The sequence below is a fragment of the Leptopilina boulardi genome, unplaced genomic scaffold (assembly GCF_019393585.1).
Source record: "Leptopilina boulardi isolate dan_hultmark-lab unplaced genomic scaffold, ZJU_Lbou_2.1 LbouV2_165, whole genome shotgun sequence".
Classification (NCBI taxonomy): domain Eukaryota; kingdom Metazoa; phylum Arthropoda; class Insecta; order Hymenoptera; family Figitidae; genus Leptopilina; species Leptopilina boulardi.
The window spans coordinates 5,567,202-5,594,688 of NW_026137713.1; the positions used below are offsets into that span (position 1 = coordinate 5,567,202).

A 27,487-nucleotide genomic window follows, 5' to 3' on the forward strand; every position below is an offset into this window, starting at 1 on the left:
GGGTGATGACGTAGGTTAGCTGAAGATGCTGAAAAGAGGGAAAGAAGTATCGGATGAAAGGCGAAAAAAAATTTCACCGAGAAGGTGAGCTCGTCAATTAGAACCTCGATCCACCCTAACGTGTTTTTTTTAGCGCGCCTTTACTTTCGAAGTATTCACGCAATATTTACTATTTCATTTCAATTTTCGATTTTTCCTATTTTTTTGGCAATTTACAATTTTCTTTTTCAGAATATTGATTTTTAATTACTATATATATTAATTGAAAGAAATTTTTTTTTGTAAGACACTACCAATTTGAATCGTTGGGGTTTCTTCGCTTTGAAAGGGGTTGCCTGACAGATGGGTACATACAAAATAGAATTTTAGTTAGAGAGTAGGGTTTATTAATTAACGTTGCACGAGTATCATGACTTGAATATCTAATCAGTAGTTTTCATCTCGACTGTAGAAATATTGTGCGGTCCAATTTTCATTCAAGGAATAACTGGAACAAATGTAAATTTATTTCTAGGAAAATTAATATTCTATTTTCAAATCTGAATTTATTTATGAAATATTCTATTTTATAAACTTAAAATTTATGTAAGTTAATATTACACAGAAAAAAATTTATTTATATATCTACAGACGGTTTTGTAAAATATAACAAAAAAAAAACAAAAGGCGAATGAAAACATCGATCAACTTTAAATTGTACTTTGAACCCTTCGTTTCAACCCTATAAGATTTGTCTGTAAAATGTTTTTGTGACACAAAACTTTGGTTAACTTTTCTCTCGCGACGGATAAATCGGTATTTGTATTTCTTCTCAACGCATTTTATATATAATATATATATTTTTTTTTTCTTGAGAAAATTTATCTTTTCTGAGAAAAATATACATATAAATGTTTTGTCTTCTTATCGCTATATGGATTTCTTTCTTGAATCTGACGTTTCGTTGTCGTTTCCTTTTTTCACCTATAACAATGTGTTATAAAACTTGCATGAATGCGTGTAGAATTTTTTTTTCTCAATTGGATATATTTTGAATTGTGATTCTTTTTTTCATGTTATGTATTAAATCTTTGATGAGGCAGGAAATGCTTGTATATATGAGATAAGAAGTAGATCAACTCGTTGCATATATATAATAAATCTTTATCTGGCTTTACATTTCTTCTCATTGATCACGTCTCTTATATTCCTTCTCGTCTCATTGTGCAATATATATATATATATATATAGTTCAAGTCATGACTCGAGGATTATTGAACATAAAACGGATCATATTTTAGTTTACATTTCTGCAATTTGATTCAGCTACTTGTTCTTTTTTTTTTAACAATAATAACTGTTAGAAAAATATTTGAAAAAATGAAGTAGCAGTGATGTTTTTATTTTTTTTATTAACAGTGGAAAAAAAAGTTTATTTGATTCAAATAATCGATTACTTGATATTAAATAAATATTTACTTAAACCAAATAGATTTTATTTGAATTAAATATTTATTTTTCAGTTTATAACGATAAAATATTAGATTTTATTTAATTTATTAAATTAAGTTTATTAAATTTATTTCTATTTAAAGAAAATGAAGTTATTGAAAGATCTGCGATTTTTGTGTTTGATTTTATTTGTGAATTTTCGTTTTGTAAAATTCTCTCAAGAGGATTTTTATCTATCTTATCATACCCTCGTCCAAGCTTGAAATTAATACGGGAAACCCAGAGATAGAACGGTTTTAGGCTTTCAGGCCCGTTGAATCTTAAGGTACTAACAAATATCGATTTTATATACATTTTTGCACACTTGAAACTTGTTTGTAGATGATATATATTTCACGAATATAAAAATTATATATGGAAACGAAAAATAAATTAAATATGATTTTACAGCTGCCGTACAATGGAAAAATATATGTAACTGACATGTAAATACGTGTCACGTATGTTTTTCCGATAGGACAAAGTTTTTGATAAAAAAAAGAAAGAAATTATTGATGAAAGTTACACTGAAAAAAGGGTTTGGTATTGACAACCAAACGTTTGGTTGGTATTTAAGCAACCAAATTTTTTTTGTTAAATCAACAAAATTTTGGTTGTCCCAATCGAACTTTAGTTAGGACAACAAAAATCCTTTTTTTCTAATTTTGGTTGTGTAAAACAAATTTTGATTGACACAATTAAAATTTTGTTGATTCAACAAAAAAATTTTGGTTGCTTAAATATCAACCAAACGTTTGGTTGTCAATACCAAACCCTTTTTTCAGTGTATTTTTAATTATTATTATTGTTATTATTATTATTATTTAATTATTTTATTTTCTAATAATACTAGTTCCAAAATGTACTAATAATAGTTTCGATGGTAATTTTTAGTAGTATAAAAATATTGGTTCTTTTAAATATAAAGATCTTTTCAAGAGATATGGTTGTTTCAAGTTTTTATATGATAGTTTGAAAAAGTTGGTAAACTTGAATCTCTAGAATGAATTTTTCGATCATTTACTGAAGTATATGTGGAGAGTTGAGATAGTACAGTGGTTTCGATACAATGTATATAGATGATCTTGGTTTATTGACGTAGTTCCAGCACGTTATCGACATGCCTTCAGGCTATTGAAATTTTTGACACTTTCCAATTTTGTGAGGTCAGTTATCCATTTTATTTTTATTTTGTTTTATTGTTTTCCGCACAGTTTTAGACAATTGCTATATATAGTTTCTTGTTTGACATTTTTTTTTCGAGTTGCAGAAAATTGTTTGTGTGAAAGATAGCAATTAACAAAATTGTTACCTTTGTGAAAAGTATATAGTGTATATATATATATATATATATATATATTAGGTTGATAAAAATCTATATGTAAATAAAAATAGCTTTTTTGTATATGAAAAAAAATAATAAAAGAAGTAAATTTTTATTATATTTAAAAAAAAATAGAAAATATTTATTTAGTTGAGTAATATTAATTATATTGAGAAATACTTTTTTTTATGTTAATAAAAGTAAACTTTTTTATTTCGCGAGTTGCCTTTAACTTATTAAAAATGTATAGATTTTTCAGCAATCTTCGTGTTATTTATGATCCGTCGAGTTTTACCGCTAGAACGCAGTTCGAATACATATAAACTGGGTAGAAATTAGATTCTCAATAAAATCGAGAAAACTTTTACAAAATCGAAAGCAATTTTTTTTTTATGTAACAAAGAAGAATCTTTGTTTTTTTTTAATTTGTTTTTGGAAAAAAATAGTCACATTTATTTATATATAAAGAAAATTGCATTCTTTTTTAATTTTTCTTTTTCCGTTCTTTTAAAAAGTAATTTTCTAAATGCTTATCGCTGATGAGGAATATTTCCTTTTTCATTTCGCTTTGGAACTCACACAGGCGTTAATGGTTCTTACCTAATCGAAAGTGCATAGAATATCTTGATTGTCCTATATTTTCAACGCCGATGGATGGTTTCGTAAACCCCTTGGATTTAATTCAGAAATTCTAGAATCTAGAATTTATATATATGTGAATTTTCTACATATATATATATATAAATGGATCGTCGAATCTCAAGGGTTATTAAAGATTCCCAAGTGCCATAATGTTCGTTGAACTTGAATATTTAATTCATTATAGGAGTTTGGTTTCTCTCACTATCCTAAATGTTATTCCTGTCACTATTCCTCACTGACAGTATGACGTGGGATTAATCCCTCTAATTTGACACAAGATCGAGTTCCCTTCTCCCAAGGATCAACAAACTGTAATTGTTACAGGAAATATTAATTTTTATTTATATTTTAGTAAAGTTTAGTCAAATTTAGTCAAGTTTAGTATTTTAGGGTTTTATAATAATATAGTTTTAAATAGGTTTCTTTTAGAGTTTTATATATTTGTTGTATGTTATAACCAATTGGTGAGCACAAACAATCTTTTTCTATTGTTTTCCTGGGAATTATAGAAAATGGCTTGTTTTATCATTTGTTATAACATATATATTTATAGAGAGTGTTTTCATAGAAAAAAGAGAGAAACTATCCCGTTGAGAAATTAGAATGTTTATATGTATATATATATAATGTTGCATGGAAGCTTTTGTTCATCATGTGAAACAAATGCTTGGGCTTCATGACGTCTATTGTCCTCGTAATCTCTTCTCTCTCTTCCTGTTTTTTTTTCACGCCTCTACAACACCTAAGCTTACACTACTCTCCCTTCGTGTTTTGCTCTCGATACATAGACATGACGCTCTGCCTTGACGTCACTACTCGTTTAGACATGAACGTACAAGTTGAGGGTCTAAAAGAGAAGATCGATTCTTAAAGCTAACTGAACCTGTTTTGCTACACACTATTTTTTAAGGGTCTTCGCTTTTGTTTCAATCTGATTTTTTTCTAATCTTAGTTTTTTTAAAATTTGAATTAATTTTATTGAATTTGAATCAGTTTTATTGAATTTGAATCAGTTTTATTGAATAGATTTTTAACTAAAGTAATTCAAAATTAAATTATCGAATTAATTAAAATAAAAATTGTACCATTCATTTTACGATGGTTTTTTTATTTATATAGAGATTATTAATAAACGAATATAACTAGCAGTTGTCAAGCAACTTATCGATAATATCAGTATTACGAATGTTTTTTTTTCTTCTTTCTTAAAAGCGAATGTCAGTTTAATTTCGAGATCACGTGATTCGTAAAAATTTAATGAGGAAGTTAACGCTGCCCTCGTTTGGAGTTCGAAGGAACGGAGAACTATATTTGGACGAGAATAATTATTCTTTATTTTTTGTTATAGAAAGAATTTCGTTTTTGTTTTCTTTTTATAAAAAACAGCTTCAAATATCCGATTGAAAATCAGTATTTAGTTAAATGGAAATTATTTATTTCCTATTACGTTTAGAATATAAATATTTTATGTGAGTCGCTTTTTTATAATACAGTTCTGTCCGTACTCATTTTCTCTTTTAACCATCGGAATATTTTTATCGTTCTCTATAGCGAAAATGCACAAGTTTTGTGATAATTCTGTACAGTGACGCAAGTAAAAAAAAAAAACTATTTTTAATGAACGCGTGGGAAATGCAAAGGAATTTCCTGATCACACTATTTGTGTATTTATTTGTATAAATGTTTTAATGTCTAGAGCAAATTGTCAAGAAAAAAGAAAAAAGAAAAATCAATTTCCTATTAAGACGACGAAATGACTTACTTTAAAGTTCACGCGAACTTTGATTAACTAATTAAACATAAAACGAATCAAAAACTATCGATTGAAATTACTATCAATTGTAACTAGTATAAACGACTCTGATTAATTGCTATATTGATTGTTACAATTGTCGACTGTTTAATTAGAGAGCATTAGGAAAAAAAACTTGCGGGAATTTATACTTATTTTCATCCTTTGAATTCAGTGAATATTTTCGAAAATTTGAATTACAATTTACGGAAAATAAAATAATTGTTAAATAATAATCATTACAAAATAATTATTATAAAATAATTATTATAAAATAAATATTACAAAACAATTATTATAAAATAATTTTTAGGCACATAATTTTTTTAAGATGTAACCCAATTACAAATAATTGTACTCGAGTTCATGCCCCTGCAAGCAACGCTCTACGAATTTAAGTCGCAACCTTTTCTTCCACAAGAGTAGCCTCCAACTTGCTTCAAAGGGGTTATTTTAGAAAATAAAGCTACGTGCCTTTAATTTTTTTCTCTTTCGGTTCCATGTATTCAAGCTTCTGCTTGCGCCTTTTTCTCTCTCAAAAAAAAAATAATGCTCTATCAAACTTGAGTTATTTCAGTGCGAGTGCTACAAGGCAAATTTTTAAAGAAACGAAAGAAAAAACGTCTCAGGCAAATTATACCTCTTCAATTTTTTTTCTCTCCTTATTTTGTTTTTTTATTTCGTATTTACATTTTGGTCTTCGTTTTTTGCTTATCTTGAATATATTTGTTTTTTATTTGTAAAAAAAAAACCACAAATAGAAATCAAATCAAAGTGATCAATTAATTCTTTTTTTTGAAATGAGGATGTGAAAAGAAGGATTGTTTCATATTTGATAACTGCAAATTTGTAAAGACTAATTATAGCATTCTGGAAATTCAACGACGTATCGTTCCGGGCGCTTAATTAACTTTAATTAACGTTCAAACGCTGTGATTTCTCTTTCGTCGGAAGATTGAGAAGAATAGGATTAACCCTTCGCGTGAAAAGATGACTATATATAAAGCGATTTAAATGTTTCCAACGATTGTTTACAAATCTCGTTAAATGGATTAGGGGTAGAGACTCCCTCGAATTGGATAATCCAAATTTAAGTGGTCAAATTTTCAAACAGAGATAGTGGTGTATGTAAAATTTGTTTTGTCATTGAATTATTTCGATTTAAAGAAACTGTTTTTTTAATTGTTATTTTTCACTAATTTAAATTTAGTACTATTTCTTAGAAATGAATTGACTTTTTTCAAAAAAAAGAGAAGTTTTTAAATATTAATATTAATTATTGATGATTAAATTTGTATAGTTTTAAATTCATACACGTGTCTTTAAAACGTACGTGACATTGTTATTGAAACAAAAAGAATTGTAACAATTGTTATTGAAATAATATATTTCAAAGTGAGCATTGAGATAGGACACTATTGTATACTAATCAATTGCTTTAACGCGATTAATTTATTAAACTTATATAGTCTTGTATTTATTCGTAAATCAATATTCTATTCTTCTTTACTTTAAAAAACTTCCTATTTAAAATTACTTTTCTTCTATTTTCCAATTACAAAAGTATTTACATACTAATTTATAAATTAGGAGAAATTTCTACTAATTTTTAGTCATTTTACACTAAAATTTTAGTAAAAAAAAAAACAAATTACTAAACCTAGTAATATTTTACTAAATATTAACCACACTAAAAAAAAGTAGAATTTTTACCTTAAAATCGGTATAAAAATTAACTGCAACAAATTTTATTCTAGTTGAGGGCGCCACTGTCTATGTGAATTAGCATTGGTTAAAATTACCCGCAACAAAATTTACTCTCTAAATCTGAATTAGTAAAAAAGTTTACTATTTTAAATTAGTGACTCACTTTTTGCTTCTCAATTAGTAAAATTCTACTAATTATTAGTAACTTTTACTAACAATTAGTAAAATTTAACTAATTCTAAAGCAAAAAGTGAGTCACTAATTTAAATTAGTAAACATTTTTACTAATTCAGATTTAGAGAGTATCCAGCGTTTTTTCTGTGAGTGAAAATTTCTACTAATTTTTATTTTTCACGAAAACTTTATTAGTAATTACTGTTTCAAAATAAAAAATTACTAAATTAAATATTAATATATTACTAAAAATTAGTAAATTTTTTTATTTAAAGAACGATTTCTCACTAATTCATTAAAAATTTAAATAATTTAATAAATTGATTTTATATGATAATAAAATGTGGTTTAATAATGGAAAACAAAATTACCATATAAAAACTAAAAAAAAAGTTATTATTGAAAAGGAGAGCTGCTTCTCTTTAGAAAAAAGTTTTTTCATTTAAAAATATCTTTTTCATGTCTTAAGTCTTTTTTCTCTCGTCTTTTAAGTTATATATTTTCATAGATATATATATATATATATATATATATATTCATTGTACATAGGGCTTTTCTTCCTTTTTTTCTTTCTTTTTATTGACTCAATTTTTTCTATCTCATATCGTTTTTCTTTTAATAACGTCTTTGTACTTTTTTATACTTAATGTCATTTCCCCTTTTCTTATATACATAGGATTTACATTATTTCAGTCTTTATAAATTTAATTCCCTTTCTGTTGTAGGAGCAAATTTTCAAAACCTGATAAATCCATATTTTCTTATTTCGAGAAATTGAAACAAACGACTTTTCTCACATAATCACTGCAGTTACTTTTAAAATATAAAATTTGTAATAGTTTAATTCTATAACAATGTTTTTATATTCAAGACGTTCTGTTTTTAATTAAACTTTATCATAATTTAATGATTTACAGGTATTGGTAATTTTTTCTAATAAAAATTATAACTCATCTTGGTTATGTCCAAAAGTTTTTGAATTGAAAATTCGTTGTTAACAAATTTTTTTTCTTACTCTCTAAATCTGAATTAGTAAAAATGTTTACTAATTTGAATAATCTAAAGCAAAAAGTGAGTCACTAATTCAAATTAGTAAACATTTTTACTAATTCAGATTTAGAGAGTAAGAAAAAAAATTTGTTAACAACGAATTTTCAATTCAAAAACTTTTGGACATAACCAAGATGAGTTATAATTTTTATTAGAAAAAATCACTCACTTTTTGCTTTAGAATTAGTAAAATTTTACTAATTCATAAGCAAAAAGTGAGTCACTAATTCAAATTAGTAAACATTTTTACTAATTCAGATTTAGAGAGTAAATTTAACAGCGACAGGAAGATTTGTGAGGTCCTTAAAATATTAAATTTATGTTTATCTCCATTTTTTTGAAAAATGGATTCATCAGATTTTAAAAATTTACTCCTCAGATATTCATTTGAAATCAAAATGAACTCATCAATTTTATCGATTTATTGATCATAATAATCGGACCTGCTTTTATGTCGCGAAAAATTGTCGGTTACACTTTCTTTTGCGGTTATCATGTGAATATAAGCTAATCGAGTGCCGTCGCGTATATAAACCCTTGTAAAAGAGAAATCCTCACGCTGGTATTATATTTGTTGGGAGTGGGTGGGGAAGGAGGGGAGTTTTCAGAAGGGTCGGATTCGCAAAATACATAATTAATTAAGTGCGGCTGCGTGGTTGTCGAGTAGAGAAGAGTGTGATAGAGAAACGACAAGAGGGTTGAAACCCAGACACGTATATATGGGGATAAGTCAGAATCATTGAAAGTAAAGTTAGCGTAGTCGGTGTGTGCATTCGCGGTCGCGAATCGAGGCGCGGTACTACTATAGGTACTATATAGCTATATAGGTAGAGAGAGGGGCGAGGGGGAGGGGGGGTTAAAGAAGGGTACGAGGGTGGTTCTCTCCTCTCTTGTGACGCGTAGAGGGGTGGACGTAGAGGGAGCGCGAGTGCTTTTTAGACAATTGGGAGGGAGAACACGCCGGGCAACGCATGCGCATTTTGTTATCGTTTTCACTCTGAAACGGTCAGTCGCGCGCGATCTTTCATACGCGCAACATTTTCGTATTTTTCAAAAGAAAAGAATATTTCAAAAAAAAGAAAAGGTTTTCTATTTTTCTTTTCCTCTCTCATCAAATGGATTCTGGTGGTGAATAATTAAAACACAAAAGTTGACATTTAAGGTAAAGCGCGTGACTTTCTCTTATATGCGACCCTTTTTTTTTCCTGACACTCCCACTCGTAGCGGCGCCTCGCATCAAATAAGGTCGTCGACCGGTTCGCAAAAAACTCTCATCATTTCTACTTTTACGTATCACAATTATGTATCTATATAAGTAGAGAATTATTTTGCGACTCATTTCTTGCCTCTTATTATATGTATATTTTTATATTTATATAAATCACAATATGTGTGAAATGTGAAAGGAAATTCTGATTTTGTAATTGTCGATGAAGTAAAGGTGTTTGTAAATTAAAGTAAAGATGAAAAAAGTGTGGATTAATTTTTGATTTTGAAAGAAAAAAATGAAAAATACAAAGGTTGATATTTGTGATAGTAGTTGTTGATTTGTGTATATATTTTTGGTGATGATATGTATTTACTGTCAGTGACAGCGAGCACGTGTTTAGTGAATGACAGATATAGAGAGTTCGAGGTGTCCGTCCCGACTTGTCTGACGCGTGGGAAGCTTTACTACTGAAGGCATTTTCTACTTACTGCTCAGCAGAATTCGTCAAAGTCCAGATAAAACTTTTCTATTAGGTACGATTTTTTTTTATTTTTTCGGTAAAATCTTGTTTTTATACTTTTAGAATCGTTTTTCAAATCAAATTTCTCAATTGCTTTTTTATATATTTATTTTGACTTGCATTTAATGAAAATTATTGAATTTCAGTGAAAAGTTCAGTTTTTATAAAGAAAATATAATATAAATGGTATTAATTAAGTAATAAATAATAATTAATATTAATTATAATTAATATTGAGGATTCAGTTCATTCACTTAAACTCAATCATATAAACTAAAATTCAGTATAGAAAAATTTCTTATACACTGAAAAAAAATTAATTTGATTCAAATATTCGCGGTAGCTTGACTATTATCAAATAAATATTTAATAATTATTATTTAAGTCAATTAATTGGTATTTGTTTAAAAAACATAAATTTATTGGTTCAAATACAATTTATTTAATTTAAATAATTGGTTCAAGTAAATTAATTATTATTATTAAATTATTTATTTGGTACAAGTAAATATTTATTTAATAATAATGAAATAGCAAATTATTTGAATAAAATAATTTTTTTTAGTGTAACATAGACTGATAATAAGAAACTAGAGTCTTGAAAGAAGAAAATTTTGTACCTAATAATGTAATTGACTTAAATTCAATTAGATTTACTTAATTGGAGAGAAACGTTACCTTAAATGAAGTTACATTGACAAAAAAAATTTGATTTTATAAAGAAAATTTTCTACTGAAAAAAGGTAACGAACCTTGAGTCAACAACATTGCTCTGAATTTTAAATCAATAGCGTTACCATTATGAATTTTTTTTGTTATTATATATTAAACTTTAAAACGTTTAGAATATTGATTCTTTGAATTAATTAATTATATATTGATTTATATAATTTTTAATTATTTTGCAAGTCAAAACTTTCTGATTATTATAAAATTTTAAATTTGTTTGTTTTTGTTTCATATATATATATAAAGTTTTTCTTTTCTTCTCACAACTTATTTTTTCCGTAACCTTGATTTAAAATTGATGAATTTTTTATCGGACCTAGTGCTATGCCTTGAGAGAACTCAATTTCGTACCTGATAAAGGAAAATCGATTGACATCGCGTGTATTCCCTCTTATTCGTAGGGGCCATGTTTATTGTCGAAAAAGTTTTTCGTTGCATTTTTTTTTTCAACTGAGAAAATAAACTTTCCGTTTCGGAAGGTCGATAGCCCTTACTTATATATATACGTTTTTTGTTCTCATTCCTTGTCATGAGTTTTTTTTTGGGGAAATTTTCGTTTTTCAAAATAGTTTCTCCAATTCTCAATTTCAATTTTACTTTTCTTCACTTTTGGTACATTTTTCTTTTTGAAAAACTTATTTTGTAAAAAAAAAATAGAATTTCTAGAATTTAAATTTTTTGAGGAATATAGAAAAATCTTTGTCTTGTTTCAAGATGTAAAAGAGTTTTTTTTTTTTAATGCGAAAAGGAATATATTTTCCTTTTTATAAAAGGAGCTTCGTTAGTAGTTGACATTTTCAACTAAATTTAAATTTTCTTCTTTCCTATCTTCTTGGGTAATTTAATCGTCTCGAGAATATGTAAAACAGACACGAAAAGTAGAGATGACTGTCATTAACGATTTACATCGTAATTAAAGAGACAAATTGTTGTTTCTCGCTTTTGAATTCAACAGGGAAATTAGTAAATACATAATTTTACGTCCATTTGGTGTTTCACGAGTTTTAATAATTCATTTCATCTAATATTCTATACACAATTTGCATTTTTAATTATTATTGTTCGTATACGCACTAATTTTTGACAATTTCACTGAATTCACATAAATTTTTAAATCATTCTTTTTACATTTAATTCTCATCATAAATGAGAAAGTATTCTAGTAACAATTCTTTTATTGTATTTTTATCTTCCTTTTGATTGGCTTTTTATATTTATCAGATTACAAATTTGTTTTTTATGGTACTTTTTTCTTTATGGTCGTTTCGCGCTGAATTTTTTTTTTAGACTGATTTATCAACCTATTCAAGTAAATGCCACGTGACCAAAATGTCAGTAGCGCCTTTGGCGCCACGGGAGTTGAGTTTTTTTTTCTTTTTTTTTTTTTTTGACGTCGTCGAGGGTTGAACGTTGGGGACTCGGATAAGGGGAACGTGAGGAGGGGCCCTAATGTAAGAGAGCATTGTCCTCGCTCAGTATCTTGTCTCGTCCTCTCCCTTATGTCGAGAGATCTACCTGACACGAACCTTGTGTAGTAACAGACAATATGTTTCTGATCTGTCCTCACTAACCCCTCATTGAGAAAATTTCTTAGTTGCATCGATTAAATTATATCTTGTGAAATTCTAAATGTTATTATTGTTTATCCTTCACGGAAAAAAATCTTTATCTGAAACAGCGATATGTTTCTCTAGAATAACGATAACTTTCGCTGTTTTAGTAAAATATATCGCTGTTCTAGTAAAACCTATCGTTGTTCCAGGTAAAGTTTTTTTTCCAAGTTTAAATTTACAAATTGTAATGATTGAATAATGACATTAATTACTGGAATGATTTAATTGGGGTTGATGTAACCTATTTGTCAAAAGGTGTATATATATTTTAGCCATTCACGTGGAATGCCCCCTTGATGTAAAGTTGCTTCGATAGTTCAGTATGAAACAGATGGTGGCGTGAAATAAAATACTAACACACATACAGTGCTATTGATTTTTCGCCAACCACCCTTCACTAGTGACGTCTGGCTTGTCTGTATTTCTTCACCACCCCAACAATGTCTCGACTTCTTTACATGTGTGTGTGTGTTGCATTTTTTTTCTTTGCCTCTAATATTGTCTTTCCACCTTCCTGTGTATCGCCTTCTAAAAATGTATCTAGAAACCTAATCGATCTCACCGTTTCAATAGACGGGATCAACACTTTCCTCTTTCAAAGAGAATGACCAAAATTTGTTTCCCCCTCCCTGAAGGTCAATCAATATTTATGAATTCTAAAAAAAAAGAATTTTGAAAAATTTTAATTTCACATTCGAATTTTCACTTAGTGTCAACATATACGAAACTCGAAATAACGGTTATAATCAGGTTGTAACGTAAAGTCGCGCTTTAGATCTGTCCTCGTAGTAATTTCTTTGACCGTTTGATGTAACAGTATCATTAGCAAAAGAGAAACCAAAAAGATGGTTCCATCATCCTCGGCTATTAGCTTCGCAGTTGACATGTTGACTTGGAGTAATTGCCGGCATTAAATTTAATACTCCAATAGCGGGTGTTGCTTTGCCGAGTTGAAATTTTAACGTGACGATACCATTTCTGTGTGTTCAGAAAACCGTGACTTGGACCCGATTGCCTAATGATTCCCCAGAATCTTCTCTCTATTTTTCTCTTTCTCACTTTGTCCAGGAAACAAATATTTTAGTGTCTGAGCCGACAATATAAAGCAGCTGCTTGACTATTTACTGTGTTGTTAATATCTATTTCAAAATGAATATTCAACTCTGCCAAAAATGTGTATGTTTGTTGGTATGTTTATTTGATGTGTCTAGCAATATTAGAGGTGTATTAGTTTTGTTTATTTTATTTTTTTTTCATTGTATTTTACTTGGTGGGTGTCTTCTCCATTTGTAAACTGTAAGTGCATATATTAGTTGGATGAATGTGCGTGCCTTCTCTTTCTCGCCTCCATGCCTTTCGGTTCAAACGAAATAGCATATATATAACGTTACCCGCTATTACACATGCAAACATTGCTTGCGCGACAGTTATGTGCCCACTAATTGGCAAGTCTGTCACTTTCATTCTTGCACATTGGTTTCTTGTGATACAATAATTTCTCCTTTTTTTCTTAAGAAAAATTTATTTTTACCAAAAAGTAAAAACAAATTTTATTGTAAGTGTAACGAAATGATAAAATTCGAAATTGAATATTTTTGACGAGAATTGCACATTCTACTGGCAGCATTGCTTAGTCACTCATTTTAGGAAATATGTCGGATCACCTTTCGCAAAGCAATGAGGCACGTGGGCTTAATTGACTTTCGCATAACTTTGGCAAGACTCAATGAAACAGGAGGTTATTCTGGAATTTAGGGAATGCATGCAGTAAAGCCAATTGTCTTATATCGATCACATGTAAGAGATGCCTTACATTATGAACATAGCAGAGGTTCGAAAGAACTATAAAAAAAAAGAAATCGAAATGAAGCAAGTAATAGGGATCGTGAAATTGGAAAAGGGCGTTTGATTTATAACACACAGAAAGAGAGAAAAGAGATCTTGAACCTTTCGCGAGATTCTTCCTTTTCTGAGAGAGCCCTACTCAGCGTGTGCTTGAGTTCCGCGAATTTCGTCCTGTGTGTGTATATGGCATCGCCAGCAGCTACACACCCTCAATTCCTTTCCACCACCCACTTTCCCTTTCAGCTAGACACCCTTTCCTCTCCCTTTGAAAATATTGCCAGCACGTGCACAGCCGCATGGTGCGTCGATAAGCGCTAAGAACGTCTTTAGTGCTGGGCTTGCAAATAAAATGGAAGCGAGAGCATGTTATTTTCTTCACAAAAAAATAGAAGAGGATTTCCTCTCAATGTATGCAAATATTATTTTTATGTTCCGCGTTTCTTGTCTAATCGTAAGGCTAAAAGAGCTGAATTTTTTTTTTAAATTTTGTATATCTCGTAGAAAATTTTATTTTTTTCAATTAAAAAATAAAATGCAAATTATTTAATAACCGTTTTTAGCTTATTTTCCATTTAAATGTTTTCAAAACTATTAAGGCGGCAAAATTTATTTAGATATATTTTCTCGATTTCTCCAATTTAGAAAGAAAAACAGGTTGTTAAAATGTTGATTATTCTAGTTGTAAATTGTTTCAATCTCACTATCATATCATTGAATGACTGCTGCACCCATGCGTATGTGTCAGGGATAATTTATTAAGGAAAAGATGTAGTTACACTAACGAGAAAGAAAAACAATTGCTATCGCAGCGACAATCTTGTGCAACAAAGCGTTATTTGTTTTCTTTTTTGCTGATCGTTATTTTCTTCATATAAAAAACAGGTCGATCTACTGATTTTTTTTTAACGATTAGAATGATTTTTTCTTTTACAATTCTATGGAAATTATAAATTAATTTTCATAGAAATTATAAACTTTTTTCTGCTTTCTATGTATTGTAAAAAGATTACTTTCTTTTTGTATATATATATGTAGGTAAAAGTTATTGACTGAACCTTTCACACGTGTGCAATGTTGTTAAGTTGCCAATCAAAACGACAAGGTCGTAAGGTTTTACGACAGGTTACATTTGGCTATATCTTTGTCTTTTTTATCGTATATAAAATAAATATTTTCCTGATCTAGATCGTCAAAATTTTTACAATCGATTTTTAAAATATTTGTTTGTTCAATAAAAGAAAGAACTTTTTTTTTTAATTATAAAAAGGTAATTTTCTGACATTTATCGATCAAACAACATGAAAATTCTAAAAATAAATTTGAAATTTGGTATAAGAATACGTTGTATTTTCTAGAAAAAAGATATTACAATTTTTCAAAGAGATGACTTTGCCTCTATAATGATAAGATCGAAAAGGAAAGGTAATCATTTGAGAGAGGAACAGAAATAGAATCCCGAGGGAGATGATCCCCTTTTATATGCGCCACCGACCCTTCTTCTTTTTCTTTCTCCTTCGTTCATCTTCAACCGGAACTCGCGTTGGCTTCGTATCAGTTTATAGGTATATTTTTTCCAAGTTAACTCATAAACCCGAGAGGACATCGCGCCCAGTTATGAAAACGCCTATATAAGCGAACTCTCATTTTCGCCCATTATTTTTTAGGGGTGAAAAAATTTATTTTTTTTTTTTATTCAGATCCAAAGGAGCTTATTACACTGAAAAAAATTTGCTTCGCATTAATGACTATTAACCATAGCAACTTTAAATCTAGTCAGCGTAACCAAGCATCCTACACTGAAAAAAAAATTCTGGTTAGGCTATATTTAACATTACTTTCTAGTTATGTTAACCACACGGAAAAAAATTTTAAGACGTGAACGAACGATTTTGGGAATATATTTAATATGAAAAAAGACACAACCAACGCTGGGAATTTAGCTTCACCGCAATAGTCGAATGTTTAGCCGATTCGGCTAAAGTGAACATAAGTTGAATCTCATTCGTCAGCCATATTGGAAATATTTGGAAATTTACCGTTCTTACCAAGAAATATTTCTTAAATCACAAATATCAAGTTTTGTGATCTTTAATTTTAAAACAGTTTTAATTTGAAATTATTTTCAATTGTTTGTAATATGAAATATAAAATTGAATAGATTTAAAAATACGCATTTAATATTACTTTCTACATAATTTGTCATATTTGTCATTTTTCGGTTATGTTGTTCTTTAACTAAAATCCAATATCGCCAGTCCGGTGATATTGCTAATATCGCTCGTTCATTTTCGACTAAATGTTTAGCTGTTTTGGTTAAAACATTCACCGGTTCAGTTGTAGTTTTTTTTCCGTGCAGAATTCTAGTTGAATTAACTAGAATTCTCGTTAAAATAACCAGAATTCTGGTTAACCTAACCAGAATCAAAATGTTAAATATACCCTAACCAGAATTCTGGTTATTCTAACTAGAATTCTGGTTATTCTAACTAGAATTTTTTTTCAGTGTAGTCAATTCAGTTATGTAGCTTGGTTAATATTGTCAAAGTCGATTTAGTAGAATTGACCCCTTGTTTCCTAGTTATATTAACTAAGGTGTTTGGTTAATATCGCATGTATCTATAGTCAATTTTGCTAAAGTTTAATTAGTCAAAGTGATTCTAGCCAATGTAACTAAGATACCTGGTTATTCTGATAAGCTTCCCTAGTCATTCCGACTAATTGTCGAAATCAACTTTGACCAAAATTGCCTAGTGGCGGGTTCCTCTCGTAACCAGGAAAATTAGTCAATTCCTTGTATACGGGGTTTAGGAATTTTTTTCAGTGTAAAATCAAGAAAATTTGCTTTCTTTTAATTTTTTTTTCTTTGACAATTATTTTTTCTTATATTTGAAATTTCGCGTATATTTAAAGTGTAAAATATTTGAGTTAGAGAAGAGTTTGTGTGAGAAGCCATGTTACGGCTAACCCAGATAGTACATCAGTATGAAAGGCTGGGAAAAAAAAGAAGAAATCTGGTTTTTCGTTTCATGAAAGAGATTTTTATATGTGTCAACACGCTTGAGGATTATACGCTTATAAGCTATGTACTTACCACTGTCGCGTCAGCTTATTTTATAAAAAAAAAAATCATACTTTCTTTCGGATGAGTGTTAAATTGACATAATTCGTGTCTTTTTGAAAGTAATATAGATATATATCGTTTATAATATTTTCAAATATGAAACTCACATAATTTCTATTATATATTTTTATTTTTTTTTGTTCCAATTCATTTTTTGTATGTTGACAATTCGTTTCTTATAAAATTTTCATTTGTTAATTAAAATCCTTTACTCGTTGAAATATTATTTTTTTAAAAGTTAGCCTATGTCAAGAATACGCTGTAGGAATTTTTTTTTTTTTTCTTTTGGCGTAAGTTAAGTGCCACTTTCTTCTGATATGAAAAGCTTTTTCCCTCCAAGACTCTGTCCTACTTTATAAAGTAAATAAGCAACTCTTTTTTTTTTGAAAAAAGCATAATTCAGTAATTTACGAGATAAAATTTTTCCATAGTTACGTATACCATTGCAACATTTATTCCTGAAGATGAATTTAATTTGCGACGAGAGTGAATGTTGCAAATTTTTACGTTTGTAAAATTTATTATTCGTAATATTTAAAAATGTGAAATATTTAAGTTAGAGAAAAGTATAATGTGATGTATATATTATTTTGAAAATTTACATTTTGTTTTGCATTTTCCATTATTTTTCATTTAGACAGTGTAAGTAGGAAAATCCCAGTGAGGGATGCGCTTTTTTTTTATTTCTTGAAAGAATTACTATGTGTTGCGATATAGTGTCATAGGATTCTGTGGGACGTGAGTCGGATGCACTACAAATTCAAATTCACCCTGAGGACTTTGAATCTGCATGCAATCGTCGTGCAGTTTTAAGCAGACAGATATGAGGAACAAACTCTTGTCGTGACTGGCGGCTTTATTGCGGGCCGAGAGAGAACGAGGTCGTCGGCAATTAAACTTTGCACTTATATATGTATATATATATTCGTGTCTACGGTTACATATTACAAGTTGCCCAACGGCATGTAAAATTATTGCTTCGCCACCTAAAACTACATATTACGAATTTACACTACTATTCCATGTTTACCGCACGGCATGAAAATTATTTACATTTATCGTTATCGCTCAAATCCCGACAATTGAAAAAGTTTAAAATGCGAAATATATCCCCCATAAAAATCATTGACTTTTTAATTTTAATTACTATTTATTTTTTTAGACGAATTTTAATTTTTCGAATAAGCATATAGATTTTTTTTAAGTACCAATTTTTTTATTCGGCAGAATTTTTAAAATGTATCCAATTTTTTATTTGTCTGAAATTACAAACGAAACAAACAAATTTATTTTAACTTTGAAAATTGATGCCTTTGAATTTTGGTATTATATAGTTGATTCGAATGATAAACAAGGTAACGAGAATTGTGTATGTGATTCGAAATGTGGTGACTTTGCGTGATTCTAAATGTGAAATCGTGTTAAATTTTCTATGTATATATATATATATATATATATACGCGGGAGGGTTTATTTCTGCATAGGGCAAGCTTAATTAACGCTAAAGAGGGGACGAAAGGATCAGGCCAGATGGGAGTTTATCTCAACGAAACTAAATTTCAACATTGCTTGTCGCACCCTTGGGAATTCTCAGAAATTCCTTCAACTATATAAGTGTTTAATTCCCTTCGAGACAGGCAAAAAAAAAAATTGCTTTGAATTCTAAGGGGGAAATTATCCTGAAAACGATTTTTCTTTTTTTTATCGTAAAAATCGTTTTCTTCATCGTTATTTTATTATTTTTTTAAAGTATTTTTTTGTTTTATTATTTTTCTGTTTTTTTTTGTTAATTTGACAATATTGTAATTTAAGAAAGAAACCATTAATTAACAAAAGTAATGTTAAAAAGCGTTATTTAAAACGAGAAAATTAAGTCGGTACTTTTTTAAAATTATATTTTCAGTGTGGAAAAGATGCTTGTGAAATTTTTATATTATATAATCTTTTTTGTTTATCAAGTTAAAATTTTCTACGCTTATTTTATATATTTATGTAAATTATAGTTTTTGTGTTGTACCTACCAGTCGCTTCTTTAATTTACATTGCAAATGCTTGAAGCATTTGTAGAATTTCATTCGGTCAACGGACCAAATGAAATTGTCCCGCGCGTTTAGTAGTGGATTATTTAATTGGTATTTTCATGGCACAGTATATAGAGTTAACTTATTTAAATATTTGCAAACGAGAATTTCTTATTTTTTTTTTTTTTTTTTTGCTTTTTATTTTCAAAAAAAAAAAAAAAAAAAAATTTAAAGAAACATTTTTAGTATAATAGTCTTTTATCGTGAAAATGACAAAATTAGAAAAAATAAAATTCTGCCAAAGAATTAAACCTACATTATACGATTCGCTCTTATACTTCCCATACCATCGAAAAACGAAGCAGACGGTTCAATGCAATGAATCTCTTTTTTTTTCCCTCGAGCTTCTCGAACTCTCGGTAAAAATCTTTTTTTTAGTTCTTTTTTTTTCCTGGAATGGAAAAAGGAAGGAACTTACAGTTCTAATTGTGATCCTATCTTCATTACGTATTCACTGAGGGGGAATGGTACTTTTTGTGTTTAATAAACTTAGAGGTTTCAAAATAATTGAGCTGAAATTTAGGTTTTGAGAAATGAAAAAAAAAAATTAATTTGTAATTTCCGGAAATTGTAATAAGTAACTTTTCCGGAAATCCTTTCACATGGGATATTTTTTTAAAGGTAAAAATCAAATAAATGTTTTTGAATTAATTATCTTCTTTATTGTTCAGTAAAATTTTGAACAATTCTTATAGAATGTTAGAAAATTTTCTTGTCTATTTTGAAAGCTTTTTTTTCAATTTCGGTATGGGTGCACTTTTAATGCATCATTTCCATGGACCAATATCGGCTTTTAAACTCCTCCCCTTCAAACTTTTGTTGTAAATCACGCTACCAACGAACGACTTGTATTAAATTCTGTTTTTTTCTTCAACGAACATGAGAACATATTATATTTTTTATTTTCTAATAGATGGATAAGATTTTTGAATTCATTATATAATTATCAAATTTTCTCGCGGGTTTATTATATTCTTTGATAAGGTGGAAAATTGCATAATATGTGAATCTCAAGAGTTTTCCTCATAGCGACAAATTCGAAAACTCTTTACGAAGGACGTTACTTCACGTTAGTGGCAATCAACCAGTTGGTTGAGCAACGAGGTTAATAACCCGTTGAGTTAACGGTCCAACCTAAACCATAATTTAATCTTTTCCACGTCAAAAGCTTTCGAAACCATATACTAATGCCAAAATCAATCGTGTTGCTAATTAATAATAATTGCGATGAAGATCAAAGTAAAGTCTTATATTTGTACGGAAAATATCAATTGCCATTATTGATTTTAACACGGAAATAATATAAAGTAACTTTTACTATACTTACAAAGTAAAATTTAAACTATTAAATAAAAAACGAATTTTTGAAGAATTCTTATTTTGAAAGGTGATTAATGCTAGAAATCGATTGTTGATCTACAATATAGGTGAGCAATGGGTTTTGTCTTTTGCAAACAGAATTCACATTCAGACGGAAACCCTATTATCCATTAGGCAGAATCGCAGTCGAGACCGTAGTTTCCGGTTTGCAGGAGATTCTGCTTAATTAATGCATTACGCGCGTCCTCTGGGACCAAGTCATATACATTGGATGAGAACTACTCGGCCCTTTCATGGAATTAATCAAGTGTGCAAGAACTGATTGAGAGATTCCAGAAATTATGGGATTATATATATATATATATATTATAAATTGAAAAAATAGGTTACAAATTCTACTTTGAATTTTTCAGTTTATTATATATATTGAAATTTTAAATATATTTTGATTTGCTATGTAAATTATTATTCAATTGACGCGAAAAGTGTTGTATATATATATATGAATATTTGTGTACAATATGTATTTATTACACAAAACAGGGAACATAAAGCAGAATAACGTGATTGTGTTATCCGATTCGGTGATTACACACGGAAACCCGGCGTGCAAACTCGTTTAGATTGTAGCAATCATTACGCTTGATTTTCCAGACAATGGGATACTTTTTTTTCTGTTTCTGAAAATAAAAGTATATTTTTGCGATAAATATTTTATAGTTTATAATTTTTAGAAATTTATCGAATAAACCTATTGGAAAATTCGTTCTTTGGTGCGAGTGTACTGATTAGTTCAATTTGGCGAAATTTTTTTTTTTTTTCATTTTTTAAATTTCATAAAAGAAGATTTTGAACTCTCCCCTTGAATCGCCGGAAGGTAGAAAAAAGTAATGGCGAACGAGTGAGATTCACGGATGTTGCGGGCATTTTAAGTATTATACGTCTGCTCTTCTCGAAACCTTCTTCTACATAAAGGAAGAGTAGAGGGTTGGAAAGTGTCACAATTATCGCCACGTCTACGTCGAGACGGGTCTTGAAAACTAGATATACGTGAAGTGAATTTGAAAGAACGTTCAAGATTCTCATTTACATTTTCTGCTATTTCGAATATATATATATATATATATATATATATATATATATATATATATATATATACAAAAGTGTGTATATATATAAGAAAATTATGTTTTTCGAAGGGTGAAATATTTGCAAAGTGAATTTTTAAATACAAACGTTTTTTAAATATTTTTTTATGTGATTTTTTTTTGTTTTTTATTTAATTTGTTAAGTGTCAAGTTGTACATTAGAATATTTCAGGGTCGCTAGTATATTTCATATATTTCGTGTCAATTCTTTCAGCCGATCGATCAAACAAATATAGTCGGCTGCGCTTTAATGAAAATCAATTCAAGTGGCAAGGCTCAAGTTTTTGATCCAATCAAATCACAATTTTCGTTGACCAAGCGCATTCGATTAATTACTTCACATCAAAGGGGGAATGCGGTCAAACAAATCTGATCTTTTAAAACTTTATTATATGATTTCCAAGGGAGCTGCAAAAAATATTTTTCTCGTTCGCGAAATAACTTTGATATATATTAATATAAAACTCTTTTTCTCTAAATTTCAATTTTAATTTAGCGAGATAGTAAATATTGTTATAAAAAATAAATAATTAATTATATTTTAATAAACAAAATTTATTTGAAGCAAATAAAAATATATTTTTCTCTCAGAACCTAAGAATTTTTTGTTTTAAATAAAAAAAATTCATTTAGCACAAATTAAATTTTTATTTAGCGTAAACAAATTTTTTATTTACCTCATATAAAATTTATTTGAAATAAATAAATATATTTATTTGGCTCTGAGACAATTATATATTTTTTCTCTGGATGTATTTCACACTTGTGTAAAATAATAAACGATCGGAGTTGGCTGACCAAACATGAACTCTTTCACTTAAGTGAAACAATTCTGTTTTGTCAGCCCGATAATATATAATTCACAATTATGAATATTTATCCCTTCTAAGTTTTTTTTTATGACACACGTTTGAAGTAAAATTCTCTTCATTAAAATATTTTGTATTTAATTTCCTCTTAAGGAGAAATATTTTCTGATTTCCTCTCAATTTGAGAGGAATACTTTATACTGATACGTGAAAGTATTATAAAAATATTACAATCTTTTGTTATGTAACGTAATTAATTTAATAAAATATTTTCTATTTTTTTTGTGTTTCAGGTGAGTGTGATAAAAAATTGATCTTCTTGATATAATAGATGTAAGTTGAAAGTTTAATCTCGAAAATCGCACCTGTGAGAGAAACCATCATGATAAAATGTAAGTTTGTAAACTCTCTTTTATCTTGATTTTCTTAAGAATGATAAAAAAGTAAGCGCGCAAGTTTTGTTATCGATTCAATTGGAGTTTCCAATTCTCGTTATTCGTTCACAACATCAATCCTTTTCGTGTGTTTTTCTTTTTTTTTTTTTTTTCGTCGTTCTGTGAGAAGGATGCGACAATCTGTTATCAACGAATAGCATTGACAACTATTTCGTCGAGTTTGTGCTCTCTCGTCTCCTCTTGTCTTTTCATTGAGAGTTGCTTAAGTCCTTTGCCAACTCAATTCAATTTAACGAATACAGTTCAATTTCCCCACAGAAATAGTAGTGATATACTTCCGGTGTATTTTAGTATTTCGCTTTTATCTTGGATTTTTTTTTTTTTAATTAGTTGAATTAATTTTGGAAAAATTGGAAAATTATAATAAAAAAAAAGGATTAAAAATTGTTTTGAAATTGGTTTAAGTAGGGCATTATATAGATATAGAAAAAGGGTCATGGCTCCATGTGATGTGTGTATGAAATACATTGATGCCTATCGATAAACGTCTTCGCTACTTCCATTGTGATGCCAAGGTCAATTTGTAGATCTTTCATAGTGCTGGTTTAAAAGGCGTAAATATGTCTTATCTACGTCAAGTTTTTTTTTTTAGAAAAAGGTTCAAGGTTCTTTTAACCAAAAAATATTTTCTTGATTTGAAATTATTTTCATTGACTTTTTTCTTTGTTTTTAAAATTCTTTGGTTTTGGTTAATACAATTTATTTGCTCAATTTGGTTATAAAAAAAATTTTTTTTTTCTGAATGTAAAAATAATTTTGCAATGTAATATAATTTTTGTATTAATAACTCTCTTTTATATATTTCTGTTGGTCAGAGTTATACGAGTTGCGCAATTAAATCAGGCAATTAAAAGTTTCAGTACGGTTGAAGTAATCTCTTTTGCCATATGATTATTACATCTTTTCTCGTTAAAAGTATATCTATGAATTTTTTAATGTTAGAAATTATAATTAGAAAACTTTATTTGAATTAATGAAATATATTCGATGCATTGATTCAAGTATGGAAAGAAATTTTTTCATAAGGGATGAATGAATAAAAATTTTTCTCGTATAGGAGATAAATGTTTATTTTTCAATATACAGTGTGTTCTATTTTCGTTAGTATTTTTCTTTTTTCCTTCTTTTCTGCATTTACATTCTTTATATATTTATTTCTCATAGTCCGCAATTATTTTTATCAAAAAATTTTCAATGAATCTTATTTATAAGGGGAAAATTGACTCGTGTGCGATATAACTGAGAAATGATGATTTCTTGCCGGATGTTTCTTGTTCATTAATCAATGCGAAAAAAATGATAAATTTTGTTTTCTATTTTTTTCTTTTTTGATAGCCATGAAAAGATTGTTGTCTAGACGTAATAGTAGGGTGCACTGTAGCCAGATGCGTAGTAAGGGTAAGATGAATATGCCGAGTACGCATAGGGATAATTGGTGTATGCGCTGTATGCAACTGGTGCTGTGTATGCGCTGTACGCAACTGGAGCGCTGTATGCGCTTAGAACGTATCCTCTCTTACTTCTCCCTGACACAACTGAATTTTCGACTTCCGGTCCAGACACCACTTGTTTTGCTCCTTGGGTCTTCTCCACTTCCACTGGCTTTGTTTCAGCTAAAGCGACGGCGGCCAAAGCCAGAAGAAGGATTGCCTAAAATAATAGTAACTATTAATAATAATAAATAAGAAACGGATTTTTTTAAAATTACTTTATATTTTTTTTCCGTGTATTTTGAAACAATAGTAAAAAATACTGAATTTAAGAATAAAAGAATTACTAGGAATTAGAAGAAATTAAAAAGAATTAAAAAGAATTAATAGAAATTAGATGAAATTAGAAAGAATTAGTAAAAAAAATAGGAGTTAATAGGAATTAAACTAGTAGATAAGATAAAATTAGAAGAATTAAAAAAAGAATCAGAAAAAAATTAAAAAGATCAGAGGAATTAAATTAAAAAGAATTCACTAGTTTAAAATAGTAAAAGTTTAAAAATTTTCTAAATAGTCTTTCAATAAAAAGAAAATTTTTTTTTGTTTTTTCAAAAAAAAAAAAATTATTGGACTTACTGCAATGCACTTCATGTTGATAATTGAGGATAGTTGATGTGTACTTGTTGTTCTGCTCGATACTCGAATGATGTTGGAAGATTGTTTCGCGTCTCTTTATATACTAAATCCATTGTTTCTCATGATACGTGCCGAGATTGATAATAAAACCGTTGCACTTGATTCATACGTGACTTCTTCGTATGGTCACCATCGGAAGGTTGTTTGAAATAAGCTGCTCATAGATCTCATAGTTAGGTAACATGTCCTTGGCCACCAGCCAAATACTAATGAAAGTATTTTACAATCCAAAACTGATCGAAATGCTGCATATTGATTTCATTGCAATCAACTTGACCTCTCGATTTATTTTGACTGTCATCTTTTTCTTTGTGTGAGAATGTATGTTCTTTTTAAAAATAATTTTCGAAATTATAAAAGGAAAAAATTCGAAAAATAATAAATTCTTGTCACCTCTTTTAGAATATTTCAATATTTTATAATAATTTTATTATTATATTTATATACCATTAAAATAAAAATAGATGCTTTTAATAATATATTTTAAATGCTGATAATTTATTCTTTTTTTTTTAAATAATAGGCGTATTGTTCTGAATTTGACATTTTTTTTTTCGTTTAACTTTTAATCGTAAACTTCTAATTAGCACCCTGTTATTAATTCTGCGATGTATTCGAGCCTTGTACTTGATGTATTTAACGATGTCTTTAGAATTATAAATGATTAGTTAATGGTGTGAGGTAATTTTGCGTAAAGGTCGCGTTTCGTCGATGATAATAATTAATGAAGATAATTTTTTTTTTTTTGTTTAAAAAGAAAGAAAAACTAAATTAAAGGAAAAACTAAGTGAATCCAATTATGAATTTAAATAATACAGTTTAAAAATTTATTTAAACGCTCTAAAATTGATTTTGAGTTAATTATTTTAAAAAATATTTTATTATTATTTATTTATTATTACTGGATATTTGAAAAAATACTTTATGCACTCGATTAAATTTTGAGTTACTAAACTACATTATAAACAAGTTTTGTCAAAAACAACAACAATAATAATAATAATAAAATTAATAATATAATATAATAATAATATTAATAATAATAATAGTTTAAACGATTGAAGTAAAATATTGTTAATTTGTAAAAATGTCTGTGTAGAAATCGAGTCAAAGAAGCGTATAATATTGTAAAATGTCATTTAGGCAAATTAAATATCATCAGCCAAAGAATCAAAGGGAAAAAAGGACTACCTGCTTGATCAATTAATCATGTTTATTCGCTGTCATTTATCAGCGGCTGCTAATGAAAAACGGGTGAAACCAGCGTTATTTTTGCAATTGTGTGCAATTTTTCACCACACACATCACTTTACTCTCGTCGCTCTAATGGTTTTATTTGTTACTTTTTATAACATCGTAAATTCTCTTCTCTTACTATATCTTCCATATATATACTCATTGAATTTTTATTGTACATTTCATTCAATTATATTTTTTCTTTATTTTTACACTCCGCTATATTAGTTTTCACCCTTAATAATGAAAATCCTTAAAAAAAAAATGAATGGTCGATGGGTAATTAGACCTTCTTTTTCTTCTTCTTCTTCTTCTTCGTTTTTTTTAACAGCCAAGCCTCTAATTAAAAATTTTCCTCGAATTTATTACTCTCGAAATATTAAAAAGTTTTTGAAACTAATCACCGTCTTTATATATTTTTTGTGTGGATTATAACTTTGTGTAGTTCGTTTTTACCCCGCAGGGTTAAAAGGTACTAAGGGGTCTTGACCCCCTAGGCGCTAGTATTAATTTTTTAATTAATTTATTTTTTATAATTTTATATAAATCTCTATCAAAAATTGCTAGAGTTTACTATTGGCTCACCAAAAATTAACAGTAGTCAATTTTTTGTAGGAATAATTGTAGAATGACCTTTAACAAAAGTTTGAGGTATATATTTGGAAAGTCGAACCAACAGTGTAATTAAAATGAAAATTCTCTTCCCTGGTTATAATTAGTGTACTTGTTTTAATGATCTTAATGAGGCTTTTTCTTATAAAAGTCAAAATCATGAACCATATTGTCTTATTTCTGGTAACTTTTGTTTATGAATATTTTGCAATTTCACTTGTAGCTTTACCTATTTTCATGAAGCATAACTCTTTACATTCTATTTGTGTTGAATTTATTTTGCTTTTATTTTGCTGTTTTATTTCATTTGAGTTTCACTTTATTAAATTTATTATTGAATATAATTTATTATTGCATTTTTCCTATATTATTTTTATACGGTACTTATGCCGGATGCAATTTATGCAGAACAGGCTCCTTTAAATTTATCTTTCGTGTCAGAGAATTTCTGCTTCGACTCGATTCACATGAATATGTATCGTGGAATCGGATAAAATCAATTG

At 28.4% G+C, this 27,487-nt stretch overlaps 2 protein-coding genes across 8 annotated transcripts in view; one reads left to right on the forward strand and one right to left on the reverse strand.

Moving 5' to 3' along the window:
* LOC127277244 (stress-activated protein kinase JNK) overlaps positions 1–27,487 on the forward strand; it is a 90,732-nt gene that overhangs the window by 12,022 nt on the left and 51,223 nt on the right. Inside the window, exon 3 of one of the 7 annotated variants that reach the window (XM_051298198.1) lies at positions 22,849–22,947. The exons of 4 other annotated variants lie outside the window; for them this stretch is intronic. The gene's annotated coding sequence lies outside the window, so the exon portion shown is untranslated. Of the gene's footprint in view, positions 1–9,171; positions 9,322–9,353; positions 9,903–22,848; positions 22,948–27,487 lie in introns of those variants that run through there. 2 more of the 7 variants (XM_051298200.1, XM_051298199.1) reach the window with 2 other exon arrangements.
* LOC127277248 (uncharacterized) lies at positions 24,063–25,170 on the reverse strand. The gene is made up of 2 exons (XM_051298209.1): positions 25,077–25,170; positions 24,063–24,660 (listed from the first exon to the last, which is right to left on the reverse strand). The coding sequence occupies exons 1-2, from the start codon at positions 25,089–25,091 to the stop codon at positions 24,364–24,366; spliced, it is 312 nt and encodes a 103-aa protein (XP_051154166.1). The 5' UTR covers positions 25,092–25,170; the 3' UTR covers positions 24,063–24,363.